Source organism: Lytechinus variegatus, chromosome 12 (genome assembly GCF_018143015.1).
Source record: "Lytechinus variegatus isolate NC3 chromosome 12, Lvar_3.0, whole genome shotgun sequence".
In the NCBI taxonomy this organism is placed as follows: Eukaryota; Metazoa; Echinodermata; class Echinoidea; order Temnopleuroida; family Toxopneustidae; genus Lytechinus; species Lytechinus variegatus.
The window spans coordinates 13928127-13944637 of record NC_054751.1 but is presented as its reverse complement, the minus strand read 5'-3'; the positions used below and the strand labels follow the sequence as shown (position 1 = coordinate 13944637).

Below are 16511 nucleotides of genomic sequence, written 5' to 3'. Positions count from 1 at the left end.
TTGGTGAATGTGTTAACTCATGTAACTTTATGCTTTCTATGTATTCTTTTTTTTCTGTCTTCAGATATTGGAACAGAGATTGGTGATCCCATAGAGGAGTATTTGCTTGATGAAGCTGGCCTTCAGGAAGTGATCGATTCTGTTTCGAATGTTTCTTCCAGTAAGTGCAATCAACTAGTAGTGATAGAATGTACCTTTCTTCCGTTTGAATGCTTCAGAAAGATGCAGGTCCGGGATACAAATCCCACCGCAGCGCTTGCGTCCTTTGGCAAGGTGTTCATCTACATTTTGTACATCGTGAAATTTGAATGCCTTGGCCTTAAGGCTATCAAGCCTTGGCCTTGGGTTTCCAAGCCTTAGCCTTGGCCTTGGGTACTGAAGCCTTGGCCTGGTCCTTGAGGGTTAGGGCCTTGACTACAACACTAGCTATTCAGAAATTCCTCAAATACTTCAACCTTTTACAAGTAGAATATTTGCCCATAAAGTCCAATACACTTTTAGACCAGTCTTTGCAAAACATGTGTTATATATACCACTTCAAAGTCAAATTTCTCCTAAGCTGAACATATTTCTGTGTTCCCGTTTGATTTGACAAAGGCAAAGTTACCAGTATTCATATTCATTCTCTCTAATTCACTCTTATGTTTACTAATTACAGCTTTTGATGACATGGAGGAGGCACTGAATGAGATTGAAAGTCTTCGTTCAGAGCTGATCGACCAGTCCAGCGAGTTGGAGAATGAACTGAACCAGGTGGCTTCAGATCTGGATGCGATCAATTTAGCCTGTAGCAATTGTATAACAGGCATAGACCAACTTGTAATTAATGTGAACTATACTGAGGTGAGTCGGCCTTCCCAGAACAGGTTTAGGCCTTAAAAAGTCTCCTCTTTTGATCTAATCAGAATTTGCTGATTTTTTTCTTTAAAAAAAAACATGCAACTATGCAGTCCGGCTTTGACAAATAGAAGCAAGTGAGATGTTAACAGAAATTGAGTTTTGAATAAAAAAAAACAGTTATCAACTTGATTATTATCTCCATTCCACATTTCATTGTAAAACGCCGATCCTGCACGATATGTACTGGTAAACCACCATGCTAATGAATTGGGGTGTATGTAAATCACATGTATATATTTTGCTTATTTTAACATGAAATTCCACTTTCATTATATGCTCCTTTTCATCAAATTAGGGCAGTGTGACAGCTAGACCAATTTGAAATTTATATAAAAATCAAGGCTTGAGTAGTTCATACCAGTATATTGTTATAGGCCTACCATAATAACTACCAACTCTGCTCCATATTTCTTTCCCCCATGAAAATCATTTTACGATTATGAGCCAGTGGTATTGGCTCATATTGCAATTATGATAATAATAATTCTCTTGGGGAGGGATGGATACGTGTATATGATAATTATTTTATCGGATGGGTTTTTATCTTGGAATACCAGAAATATTCCACACTTTAGGGCCAATACTGCACTCATCTATGATTCATGCAATATTGGCCCCAACTTGTGGAATATCTCTTGTATCTCATTCTTACCAATCCAATATCATACATTCTTTGCTTCATCATGATAACCCTAAGTATTGTTATTATCATGAGTTATTATGAGTATAGATTAACTCTAGGTCCTAGTCGGAACAAAAGTGCAGAAATGAATCATGAGAGGCTATGTTGAGCCCACTGAAATATTACAACTTGGCCCCGAAATATCTCAAAAATAGAGTCATATATTAACTTGTCTTTTGGCAAAAATTCAGAATGTCTTGTGAAAATTGTACAGTGACCTGTCCATGAATTGCATCTTTTTCCTGCAAATTTAGTGACAGGAAAATAAAAGCTTTCCAGTGTGAATGCTTCGCCTTCGCCTCTCGTTTAGAACCAAACCATGAAAGATATTGACAAGTAGAGCACAGATAATGTATTATGGAAGATTTTTAATGTAATATAACTCTTTCTGAGATGTCACAAACTCTGATGTGTTAACATACATCTACATTTAGATCTCTATTTTTCAAACAAGAACAGCAAAGCATAAACTTGAATAAATATGAATACAGTGAAACAATATACGGTTTTCCTTATTCAGTGGCATTCACAAACAATCACTCAACCAAATTTGGAAGCCACTTAAGTACAATATAATTTTTTTTTTACTGTAATCTTGATATTCCAGTTGTAACCATTTGTACATGATCAAAAATCTAGGAAGTAGTTGCAATAAACTGTAAATGGAATTTGAATTATGAGGTCCTTTTTGAAAATGTTTATTTTGATCACTGTTGATTTTGTTTACATACATGTAGATTCCTTTCATTGCCATGAAAAATTGAAAAAATGGTTTGATAATTAAATACATCTGATGTAGGAAGAATATGAAATAAACAAGTATGATAAACAGGCCTGTGATGAATAATTAAAACAAATTGTCAATATGCACGTATCTCGGATGTACACATTTAAATGCTTCATTATTTAACAAACTGCAAATAAATAAATATCATGTTACAGGCAAGAGGTCTACATTGTATCTCTTTCAAAAACAAAACTTAAAAGAGAATGAAAAGAAAAAAGTAAGAGAAAAGAAAATTAATTTAAAATCAAGAAAAAGATAGTCAAATGGACATGTATATAAAGGAAAGATTTAAAAGTAAAAAAAAAGAGAAGGAATTATCACTTTTTAGACAGAGTTGAATGTGAAATATGTAGCATTAATCAGATATGAATACATTGAAATTCTGCTTCTCAGAATGTCAACATACTGGTTTTGTATTACTGGTAGTCACCCGTACCATTTAAATGTACCAGTGTAACAGGGTTATGATTCTGAGCAAAGATACATGTAACTTTCCCTTTCGAAAGGAAGTAATTAACTGATATTTCGGTTTTGTTTTGTTGACTTTGCTAAAAATAACCATATTAAATGCGTTTCTAGGGAAGCTGGCACAAAAATACCAAAACAAGAGATATACTTATTCTGTTTATCCAATCTGATACCTAAACTGTTAAATTTTTAAAGCTTCTGCTAAGCCTTGCAATTTGATATTTATCCTCATTTTGATAGCACAAACAATGTTGTGGTATTTGTTTCTAGGGCATCTCCCACGCAAATATTAAAAAAGTCTTTTTATTATCTTTAAATGTTATTCTCAAATATAGATTTCATTTTATCTTAACTTGGGTTTGCAATGACTAGGGAGCTTTATGTAACATTAGAATGTCAGATTATCCAAATATGGATCTTCCTTAAAACCCATGCCAAATACACTGGCTCATATACATGAAGGATAGATATCTTCAGGAAGTTTACTGCTAACCACATACCTACATGTAGAGCTACCGAATTCGTTGAAATTTTATCAAAATAGATTAACCTATTTTCTTTTTCCTGCAGGAAATTATTCAATTTTGGGTGATTTTATGAGGTACTTTTTTGGTCATAAGTTGCATTTAAACAATAAGAGTGCAGTGTTTGAGAAATGTTTTTTGGGGTCTTAATTTGGAAGAGTTGGGAGGGGGATTAGATGGTTAGATGGCAATGCATCGTGTGATGGAACTGTATTAATAATAATAATAATAATAATAATAACAATAATGGTATTTTTACCCAGGGTAGCCACTTCAGTTCCGAAAACTGTTCTCCAAACGGGCCCTGCTACTATTATTACCCGGCTAAGCTAGGCTACCTATTCACACACAGCTTTTTGAGGAATTACTTCCTTCCGATACCCATTTACCTCACCTGGGTCGAGTGCATCACACTGGATGAATTCCTTGCTGAAGGAAACTACGCCATGCAATGATCATCGATAGATTGTTATATAAAACAGTGTATATTTGATCCATGTTTATATCATTCAAATGATAAATATTTGTGGATTTTTTTCCCTTGAACGATTATGAACGATATTAAGAGAGCATTAATGAGACAATTTATAATCGGACTGCACATTCAATTCCATGCGCTTCTTGGCATACTATAAATTCTGTCCCATCATGCTTTGCAATAAAAAAAACCATGAAGGAACATACCACACAATGCAATGATAAGCTACAAGTACTTATTAGTGTAGAGCTATTGTTACCGATGATGATGTCTTCATGCATCATCTCCATAAATTCATCGGTTATGGTGATTTCAGGATACCAAAACAATGGCGATCTAAAGGCTACAGTGTAGGAAATGCCTTAATACTCTTTAAGAAGTTCTGTAGCTTCTGGTTATTTCATAAGCACCATTCAATCCAAAGGTCAAGTAACAGTGACTTCCATGAATGATACAATATGTTTTTTTTTCTTTGCAATCATTTGATAGGGATTACCTGGTAGATATTTTATTTCCCTTAAAGGGAAGTTCACCTTGATATCAGGTTGGTAGTAAAAAAACACCAACATAGGTAGAGAAACACATCGATTCAAGGTTTGGTGAAAAAGCCACGCAGACCTGGGGGCCGTTTCATAAAGCTGTTTGTAAGTTAAGAGCGACTTTAAGAACAACTGGTGATCCTTTCTTGTGGTAAATGATATTCACCATTAATGTTCATTGGTGATTATTCAGCGAGTAAGAAAGGTTCACCAGTCGTTCTTAACTTAATTAAACTTTATTAAACACCCACCTGATTATCTTTGATTTGAACCTACTTTGTGAATTTAGGTCATAATGTAGGGCAACCCTGCATATTTAGGTAATTTCCTTAACTTTCACAGTTTGGTAGCTAATTTTTACAGTTTATTTATAAAATGCACGATTTTCTTTTATAAATGTATTGAATAGATATTTGTCAAGAAAATAGTTGTTTTACTTGAAGGCCAATACAAGTGGAATGATCCACTCTCTCAGCAAGGGTCTGTCATGAAAATAGGCACTTGTTACTCATCGCATTTGCTTGGATTTTGAACATGATATTTTTCCCTTCCTGAAGGAGACTCAGGGAAGGATTGTATCCATACCAAGAACGATATTTGTACGATTGTCTGTCTGCCCAAACAAAACTTGATACTAATTGATGGCAACAGCTTAGGCCCACAGAATACAAAATGCATATCACTCCTCAGAGTTTAGCCATGCCAGTGGTAATTCAATGTAGTAATCCCTGATTCTGCTATGACTGCACTTTTCACATGCCTACAATTAAATGTTCCCTTTCCTCGTCTTCTGGCTAGTGTCATTTTTCACAAAAGGGGGGAGCATTCCATGAAAGACATCATTCCTGACGATTTGTTACAAGCTACTGGAATCACTGCATCTGATTGGCTCAGAGCAAAACCATTCTTGAAAATCACTCACCAATTGTTCCATGAAATGCTCCTGAAAATTAAGATGGACTGTCATCCTATATAACTGTTAATGCAACGGAAAGCAACATTTGATGTTTGAATAGTGTAGTGGGTTTTTATGACTTCTTGGCTAGACGATTGTGTCATTTTCATGCGTTTCATTGATGTGTGACTGGAGAATAACAAGAAAAGATAATAGATTTGACCGAACCAAAAATCATTTTTCTTTGGTACATGTACATACCTGTTTTCTAAGCAATCTTTTAGGATAATTTTCTTCTAGTTGTGATTTCATAAGCTGATAATATATTTTCACAAAAACAGCAAAAAACAGAAGAACCTTCTTCCTTGAAAGGGGGATTTGAAAATAATACAAATCACAGAAGTGAATGTAAAAAAAAAAAGAAAAAGTTTTCACAATATGCGATACATTTCTTCTTTTCTTTGTTAATCGCAACAAGTCAAAATTGACCATTGCCAATAAGAGCCATTATTCTTAAAAATCTTGACATCAGCTGTAGTATTAATAAAAACATTAGAATGATTTAAAGTTAACAAAATTAGAAAACTACAATGCAAAGTCAGCAACTCAGTAAGAAATATTTTTATAATAACATTCTAATTCTCAATTTTGAAGAATTAGTTCTGTTGATAATTCAAGAATCATCTGAACTGTACAAGTCCACCATGAACTGCATGTAGGTTATTTTCTACTATTAATCCACTCTATTCTCGAATATGTACATATGAAATCAGTTCTCAAAATTGTAAAAGCAAGCTTTGGTGAAATACAAATTTGTAAATAATCAGATGCTTGTCCAATTGGATCATGGGTTTCGAGCACAGTAGCAACGGCACAGGATTAGGCCAGCCAATACTTGTAGCGTTGATTGGCAGGAAGGGATTAGTTTAATTGATGTTTAAATCTTTTAATCCCTCAAGATATGTAAAGTTTGATTCCTATCCAAACCGTCTGCTCAGTACAGTGTACATACACGATTGCCAGCGAAGGGGGAAATATGCCTAAATATTATCCGTGGGTGAATATCTGTGATGTTTTCAAGATAACTTGTCGAAAGTGTTAAATGCAGGGGGACATTTTCAGACAGGATACTGTGTCTGTTCCTGTTATGTTTTACAAGTAACTTCTTGTTGATGAAAAGGTTTATTCCACAACCAGATTTTCAGTGATAATGCTCAGACTTCCCAATTGAGAGTGGCTATAGAGTGTATGCCAGTGTTTCATGTGCCAAAAAGCAATTAATGTCTTTCACACTTTCCTGTTAATTTCATTTTTAAATGTTCAGCTTTTAATGAAGAAAGTTTTCATGAGAGAATTTTTGTACAAATAATGATATATTCCAAGATTGAAAACATATTTAGACTCATATGGATAATGAGGCCATGGAAAATGGCAATCTTCACTTAATTGCCTTTTTGCAGGGTTAGATTATATTTTTTCCTTAGTTTCAACAACAAAAAATTAACGGTCATTTTGGTCCATTTATGGGTTTTGAGCTTCAAAGATACACATGCATGTTGTATGTGAGCGTGTTCATGCGACACTTTTGTAAGACATGTTTTTGAAAGTCATTTTACTTCAAACCAAATTTATATACAATCGATCAATACTTAATAAGTTGAAAATAAACAATCTTTTATGGGTTTGAACAGGTATTGCATGTGCACTCCAAGGTTGAACTTCTTGCAATACATGATGGTAGGTGGGCTTAGAAAAGAGTGGAAGAGAGCTCACAGGTACACTCCAAGGTTGACCTGTACATCCTAGGTCAATCTCATTGATCTGTGATACCTGGTGGTGGGTGGGCTTGGAAATGAGTGGAAGAGAGCTCACAGGTACACTCCAAGGTTGACCTGTACATCCTAGGTCAATCTCATTGATCTGTGATACCTGGTGGTAGGTGGGCTTGGAAATGAGTGGAAGAGAGCTCAAAGGTACACTCCAAGGTTGACCTGTACATCCTAGGTCAATCTCATTGATCTGTGATACCTGGTGGTGGGTGGGCTTGGAAATGAGTGGAAGAGAGCTCACAGGTACACTCCAAGGTTGACCTGTACATCCTAAGTCAATCTCACTGATCTGTGATACCTGGTGGTGGGTGGGCTTGGAAATGAGTGGAAGAGAGCTCACAGGTACACTCCAAGGTTGACCTGTACATCCTAGGTCAATCTCATTGATCTGTGATACCTGGTGGTGGGTGGGCTTGGAAATGAGTGGAAGAGAGCTCACAGGTACACTCCAAGGTTGACCTGTACATCCTAGGTCAATCTCACTGATCTGTGATACCTGGTGGTAGGTGGGCTTGGAAATGAGTGGAAGAGAGCTCAAAGGTACACTCCAAGGTTGACCTGTACATCCTAAGTCAATCTCACTGATGTGTGATACCTGGTGGTGGATGGGCTTGGAAATGAGTGGCAAAACTTACAATGGAACTTTTTCCTGAAACTGCCATGTTTCTTGTTTTTTGTTTTGATTTACATCTTTATGATTCTTGTTCTTGATTTCAGCCATGGAAATTTGTCTGAACACATCCACGTACATATGATGCTGAGGGTCACATTATACTCACAATTTATTTCATTTCATTTTTTTCAGTTGCCATCGGTACAGCCACAAATAGAAGGAGTTGAAGAGGCCAATAATTTGACTAAAAATATCACTCAAGAGGTAAGAATAGCAGAATAAACTGGTAGGTCTTACATGTAACTATTGCCTTATTGGCAATTGTCCAATCTCAATTGATTCTTATACCTATTTTGGATGATTTTCAAGCTGAATATTTTTTTGCGAGAAAATTTGATTTCCTCATTCAAATTTGCCTGGATTGATTCGATTGAATGGCTCAGCAAAAATAAAAACCTGCTCTTTGCAGCCAAAAGGCAGAATTAAATAAAGTTTACAATGATACAAATCAAATTTCAATATATTTGTCATGTTTTTGTCTTTATGTTTCCATCATTGACATGTGTAGTAACATGTATGTTTTTGTTATGTATTGAATCAACCTGTTGCCTGAATAGTTACTCAGAAATGAAACCTAAAAATAACTTGTTACAAAAGTAAGAATACCAAAGCAAAAGCAAAACAAAAAACAATGAAACTTCACATTTGCAAATAAGGAACAAAGTGAAAGCAATCAAAACTAAAACAACAACGCACCAATAGCTTCGATGGAGACTCGAGGTAATATGTAAGTCTTATTCACAAATTCAGATTTTCAAATAAAGGTTTTCCTAATTGAGAGGCCTCATGATCGTTGCAAGTATTTTAGTCTTCTTTGACATGAGTCATTGATGGATGATGATTTATTAGTGTTATGCATCCAGACATTTTGATATCTTTTCCTATTCATCATTTGTTCAGCTCTACTTAAAAAAACTTAAATGCTGCGAGATACACACTTATGTAATTCAAATTGATTTGATAGAAAAAAAATAATTATATGAAACATTGTTAAATGTTTGTCAAAAAATCATCTTCAAATAACAGAGTTCTGAAGTTTTTCATTTTCAAATTATATATGACTAAAATTTCATAAAGTGCTTTTTATAAATAAAGTGATACTACCTTCTCTGGGAAAAAATATTCTTGATCGTCATGCCTGGATCATGAAAACAGAAACTTATTGAATTAATTTTACATGACAAACATGACATGTAGACTCTTTAGGGGCTAGTTGCTTGCGTATGCATGTAGTATCTCATAAACAAAACATTACATGTAGGGGAAGGCGGGGTAAGTTGTGACAGTTTTTGCTTTTTGCATGTTAGAATTGATATGATTAATAATCTTGTCGAAATAAGTACCTTGCCTTGAAATTTCATTCTTCTGAAATATTTTCCACCTATATATAACTTTCTACCCCAACACTGAAAGTCATCGTGACCTTTGAAAAAAACGATGTCAAATGGCTCAACTTGCCCCATATATGGGGTAAGTTTGAGCCACCTTCTGGGGTAAGTTGAGCCACAAAAACTATGTACAAAATGTATGGGGGGAGAACCAGCATGTCAATTTTTAGTTTAAAGTCTTTTCACTTGCTAATTCTCTATATAAATACTAACATCCTGTAAAAGGAAAAGAGCAGTCATGTAAATTTGCTCCTTTCAGCCTGCATTTCAATCTATTTTTATGGTTTGTTTGTTTTTTAAGATACATTACCATAGGAATTACCATGGCTCAACTTGCCCCATGCTGTTTGGCTCAACTTACCCCAGTCCGAACTCAGTGCGATAATTTTGTATCCACACATTTATTATGCATCCATCATATAAAAGACTATGACAAGAATGAAGATCCATACCTGGACTAATAATATTGTTATCATGTCTTTATTATATTTAAAGACGTGTGTGTTTATAAAGCACTTATCTATTTCACACTCTTTTTTACTTTTTTGGCTGAAATTCATATTTTTCCCTCTAAAAAAATACTTTTTGTTTCAAAGTTGGAAACAATGTAATGGGGTTAGGGGTTATGCTATGGGTCATCAATACATGACACCACCACAATGTCTGACTCATTCATTATTGGCCTGGGGCTGGTGGCTCAACTTGCCCCTATGCTCAACTTACCCCGCCTTCCCCTACATATCATGACATTATATCATAAGCATTATAACCATGAAACATCTATCATTCTAATATCACTCTAATTTTTTTTAGAAAACCTTAATATTAAAACAATATTGATTTCTTTACCTGGGCTCCATAACACAAAGGTTCACAATCATTCGCTAAACGGCAATAGCCAATCAAGATTGTTGTTTCATTTGCATTCTGTTCAACATACAGAGCAGGAACCAATCAGAGTTGTTCTTTTATCTGTGCAATCCATTGCAAACTTTTGTGTAATGGGGGCCCATTACAGTTGTTTTGTCCTCTGTTTGCTCCTTTCTCCCCATTGCCTACCCACCCTACAAAGGAAACTACAGAGATGGTTTGTAGGATTATCTGAGATAGAAAATGCTTAAGGCTAAAGATGATTGTTTGGATTTAGAAACCTCATGATGGTACATTCATAGCCATTACTATCATAATGGTCTTTTTTTCTGAAATGAGTCATTTATGTGAGTGTCATATGTCCCTTGAGAAAATTTGATTATTTCAGGAATCCATTGGTTCAGTTCACACGATACGCTGCTCTGATTTTTTTCTTCAAATCTAATAGATAAATCAAAACAACCATTGCAAGAACAAAAAGTTATCAGAGTGATATCCTTTTCCGGTAATGGTTCAGATTTTTACTGTTTTGCATATAAGACTTTCAGGTTATTATTCTTAATCTACAACTCAAGGTTCATACAATTTTCATGTTATCAGAACAAGATTTTATTACATCTAAAAGCATTCCCCCCCCCCGGGAACTCTTCCCTTCTCAGACCAGACATTTCCATGTACATATAACACTAATTTTACCTTCATAACTTGGTTTGAAAGGAGTAATATTTTGACATTCCAGCTTAATTTGAAATATGCCATAGTCCTGTGTGAACATAGCTTTTGTCACATATTCAGAATTTCATTTCAAAGGCAACCCCAAAGAATTGTGGTTTCAGCAATATTTGATTTATTGTCTTCTTTCCTGTTTCATCAACACAATCCCTAGGTATCCAGTTTTTCTTATCCCTCTTTTCCACCTCATTTTCCTATTTCTGGTTAAAGTTAGTTTGCTGTTTCCTGCTTTTATCTTCACTTTGGAACTGCTTTCCCAATGAAAATATGGAAACAAAAATATGAAATTCCTTTCTTTAAAGGTGTCTTTAAGTCAAATGTCTTTCTTAACATGATTTTTTTTTGGTTGGCATCACCTTTGCCTGGGAGGATAAAAGAGAACTGAAACATTGAACCATGGCTCCCTCCTGATACAATTAATAATGATAATTTGTATTTATATAGTGCTTTATATTGAGATCTGTAAGTGCTTTACACTATCGATTAGAAGAATTATTAAATTACATTTAATTAGAGGTGTGCAGGTTGACCACTTCACCAGGGTTTCCCCCTTCTTTCAAGTAAATAAATAGTTGTGTGGGTTTTGTAACATTACTTGAATATATGCAATGTGAATAGTTGAATGGGCTTGATTAAACCATTTAAGTATTTCAAGTCAAGGTTATTTGACAAAATATTATACATCTAGAGCTGGTACATTAATGTAAATTTATCTTTGTAAAATCATGAATATCTTTGCTTGAAGTAGATAATTCTGATGATCACTAACACAGAAAAGCATATGTAGGAAATTGTTTTAATATTGCGTCAAAAAATACCTGACTTTTGATGGAATTCCGTGCTTATTTTGCTCAATTCTCAGCAATCACGCATTTTCTTCCAGAGCTATTTTGCACATATTTATTATTTATATATACAAATACTGTGGTGGTAATTTCATTGGATTCTGTTCGAATTCCTTTTGAGATCGTTACCACAACTGGTATTTATCTTTAACTATTGTCCTCACAATTGGTTTTCATGACTGAAAGCTTAGCGATTAAACGTAGAACAGAGTTTGATGGACCACAGTGTACAATCAGTGGTGAAAATCAATCTTATGATCTCTCATTAACGCTTTGTGTGATAGTGCCAAATATGTTCCATGATAGACTCTTATGAAAGAAGACTGCATTTAATAATTGCTTTTGATTTAATAACCTGTCAGTCATTTTTTGTGTGCAAGATAGAGATTCTGTATTCTTTGGGAATTCATGGCTTTCCTTTTGAATGGAACAGTGGAAAGTGATGGTGACAAGCACTAATTAATTCAGGTGATATGGACCGAGATTTTCTGAGAGTATTCTTTTGGATTGTACAACTTCTTTTTATCTCTGAGTGCAGAAATTCCCGTTTCCAGGAGAAAAAAAAAGAAACGGAAAATAAGAACAAAGAGCAGGAGATACGCTGCTTAGTCTTATCTGAGATGGGATCTTTGATAGTGTGCTGACCAAATTCTTTTGCTCTATATTCTCTTCCGTAATTTTTCTCCCAATATACCAAGTCACACAAGACATTGGTTCTGATAGATGTTTACTGTTCATTCTATTTTTGATGGCTCTGTGTGATTTAAAGGGGAAGTTCACCCTGACAAAAAGTTTATTGTAAAAATAGCAGAAAAGTAATAAAAAATATTGCCGAAGGTTTGAGAAAAATTCATCAAATAATTAAAAAGTTATTAGAATTTCAAGTATTTGATTTGTGACGTCATATGCGAGCAGCATTCCTACATAGCGAATGGTAAAAAATCAATGAAATGTCATTTTCTCAGAAAATTGAAAATGGTTTTCACTGTAACTTTTGTATATCAACAGACAAATCGTTTCACACCCGATCATGAAAAGAAAACAAAATAAAGTCATCAGGAACCATACAAAATTTGAAATTCATACATTTTATATTACATAACACATGGGGCAGCTGCTCGTTCATGACGTCACAAATCCAAAATTTTGAACTCTAATAACTTTCTTACTCTTTAACGGATTTTCCTCAAACCTTCACCAATATTTTTTACTATTTTTTCTGCTATTTTTACAACAAAGTTTTCTTCAGGGTGAACTTCCCCTTTAATTTATGATGCCACAAATTTTTGCCTGCAACAGAACCTTACAATCGATTTGATCTGATTGTTGTTTGGTTTACATTACACTTGGTCCAATGCTTGTGTAAATGCATGTATGGTAATGTCCGAATGGTCTAATTTCCACTTGATTTTCTTACTATCATGAACTTTAGAGAGTCAAGAGGGGCCTAAGCTTTCGATACTAGCAGAATCTTCTTCGGAGGCAAAATGACAAACAGAGAACTTTGTCAAATTAAATATTGCGTACACAAACGGTTCATCTAAAAATGTAGACTCTATAGTGGTGTTAGACCAAGTGGATGGTATTGCATGGAATGGATATAGCCAAACTGGAAATTGAGAAAATGGTTTATGGGCTAAATGGCAAGACCAAATGGTAAGTAGATGATCTAGTAACTGAACAGGGATTAGACCATGAAGGATGAGATCAAATGGTGGTAATAAGACTTTGCAGGTGGAGACCAAGCAGCAATTTACCCTTAAACAAATTGAACAGGAGGAACCATTTTACACCTTTCTTGCCGGGGTACCCATCTGGACCATATCCACATTACCCTACTAGATCTATACCCCCTTTTCACACCACTCCATCACCCACCCCCTTTCGCCCCTCCCCTCTGGGGTGTGATAGTGGTTCATCTTACTTACCCTGGCAGGAACCATTCTCTCCCTCTGGACCACACCTCTAGTACCATAATCGATCTATCCATCTCTTTTGAATCATTCCACTACCCTCTTCTCTCCCCTCAGGGGTGTGACAGTAGTTCCTGTCTCTTACCCTTTCCAAAACCTTTTTGTACCCCCCTATCGCCTCTCCATACTCCTCTTGACCACCTCTCTATAAACACCATCCTTGATCTAGCCCCTCTTTCAGACCACTCCATTATCCATCCCCTTCTCCCCTCCCCTCATTATTCATCACTCTATCAGGAACCTTTCTGACAGGAACCATTTTGCACCCTCCTTTCCTGTTTACACCTGTGCACCACCTCTTCAGCACCATTCTCGCTCTATCCCCCTTTTCTAACCATCTCACCACCCCCTTCTCTCCCCTCTCCTCTGGGGTGTGATAGTGGTCCCTCTCTATTACCCCATCAGGAACCAGTTTGCACCCTACTTTCCTGCCTACCGCCCTGGACCACATCTCCAGCTCTTTGAATCCTTTCCATCCCTGTTGTGTCATAATTTCTTCTCCGTTGAGTCATCGGCAATCCCGGTTCTGTAACCTTGATCCCAGGACACTTCTGGTTAATTTCATTTTAATTGCATTTATTTGGCATCCATAAAAACTGTACAATATTAATCAATAGAGAATGTATACATTGTGGAACCTTAATAAAAATGAAAGACAAAAAAAGAAATAGCAAAGGAAAAAACATACGTCGTGAAAATGTAGTGCATACATCCAGTTGAAAAAAGCCATTGACCTGTCAAACCAGACTCCCCAACATAAAATGAGAGAACATTATTAAAAAGAGATTACTGTCATACTGTTTAAATTGCCCCTCCTATTCTTATAACCATCACTAAATTTTAATTCAATTTCACAAAAAAATTTCAGGACATGTATTTATACACCCCTGTAATCTACCAGACATGCTAAATAAAACATGGTGTTTTCTGTAATGATGTAGATGATTGATAATTTAATATTAATAATATTAATAATATAATCATTAGTTTGTTACAAATACCATACGAAAGCCTAATCAGTGAAGAAGCATTCTGCCTCATGTACAGATGTATACATGTATATCTGCAATTGAGCACTTTTTTTATTACTTTATTAAGTCAGACCCCATGCAATTACATGTACGGGTACTAATATCATAAGCAGAGAAAGTCACTTAAAAATAAAAAGCATGTATCCACTCCACCTCTTTTAACCCCATTATCCTACATTGTCTTTGATTTTTAAACTGCATTATGAATTTACACTATATTATCCAGTATATGAAATCACTATTAAAGGTATATTTTTACAATTTTCTATCTGGGTGTATCTCACCAAACAATATAATTAGAAGATTCATATATTTTGACATATAGCATTAAAACATATTGTTCAGTTGAAATAATTGTGTCACATTCTTTTTGTGTCTTTGATGATTAGATAATAGAGACCTTATGATGCATGTCTATGAGTGTGCATTGAAAGGTCATGCTGATTCCATTCATATTTATTTTCTATGTTCACTGTCAATGCCAGTGGGAGCAGCGAACAAAGTGAATTATTCATGAGCGAAACTGAATTTGAATCCCCAGAGTTAAGGTACAAACAATAAGGAAGCTGTGGGGTTGAGATTGATCCCATTTTATTAAAGCCACATCGCAAGACGGACCTGATATTATTCAGTGGTTGGAAATGGAGGAAATAATTCAGCGACTGCATTGGATTTATCTATGAAATCCATATTTAAGGATAAAAATTATTGAATTATCGCGTGCGGTTATTTTTCTGGTGTTGTAAAATCCAAGTGACCTTTATGGAAAATTTCAGTTTGTTTTACATGAAGAATACTATTGGCAAAATGAACTAGAAATACCATCAAGTCTTTCCAATCATTGTTTTTTCCTCGGCAATGAAAGACATCTTTATCACAATTGTATTATCATTGTGTGTTGTTATTTTTTTTTGCGATGTCAATACCGCAGTATATCGTTCATTCCATCTTTAAGCTATCAACCATACTCTCTATATATGTAGACATGTGCATGTTCATTCTTATTCACATTCAACATGTCTTTGTTTTCATTTCTTATTGTTTTGATAAATAGATCAATGCTGTCCTTGGTGACATACCAAACCAAATCGACACCATGACACAGGATGAGGTCCAGGCAGCACTGGACCAACTTGAGGATGCAGAGAAAGAAGTCAGAGGCAGCTTCGATGACATCAACGTTACAATTTCAGATGTAAGTAACACACTACTTTTGCTCTTAAGTGTTATTTCTGTTGCTTTGACTCACAGGAATAGCCAGCTTTTTCAGTTTGATTACACAAATAAGAGACTGTTTCACAAAGAAGTTGTGAATAAAACATTTGGTTCGTGTCTCATAAAGATGTTTGTAAATCACAAATGACTGTACGCACGGCTGGTGATCCGTACATGTGCTACATGATATACATTATCCCCATGTTGCTGACTTAGCCCCAAGACCACCTTCCAGTCACGCATAAAGTCGTACCTAAAGTTATGCTTAACTTTACACACTACTTTATGAAATGCCACCATGGAGGATGTTTCATAATACTGTTTGTAAGTCAAGAACTGATGATCCTTTCTTGGGAACTTCATCAAACCATTGAAAATCTGGTGTGTATAATTAACCACAAGAAAGGATCACCAGTCATTCATGAAGTCACTTGTAACTTACGAACAGCTTTAGGGAATGGTCTCATAATCTAGTTGATAGGGGAGTGTTTAGTGTAGTAACAGAGAGACACTTATGCTTCTCAGCAGTTAAAATCAAGGCAGGATGTCTGATATGAGAACTTGTCAAATGCATATGTTGATCAATCTCTCCTGAATTTGGAATAAGGTAGAGAAGTAAGTGCCCCACAGAAGGTTAGAAACCCCATTTTGAATGTGAAACTCTCAGTCCTCCCATTGCCTA

The 16511-nt window shown here is 35.3% G+C and overlaps 1 protein-coding gene across 4 annotated transcripts in view; it reads left to right on the top strand.

Annotated features, from left to right (window-relative positions):
• The window catches only part of LOC121424800 (prominin-1-A-like), a 108662-nt gene that overhangs the window by 54973 nt on the left and 37178 nt on the right, over positions 1-16511 (top strand). For all 4 annotated transcript variants that reach the window (XM_041620584.1, XM_041620583.1, XM_041620581.1 and 1 more), the window contains exons 7-10: positions 65-160; positions 659-843; positions 7908-7979; positions 15669-15809. In XM_041620584.1, the coding sequence (XP_041476518.1) occupies positions 65-160; positions 659-843; positions 7908-7979; positions 15669-15809 (494 nt within the window). The remainder of the gene's footprint in view (positions 1-64; positions 161-658; positions 844-7907; positions 7980-15668; positions 15810-16511) is intronic.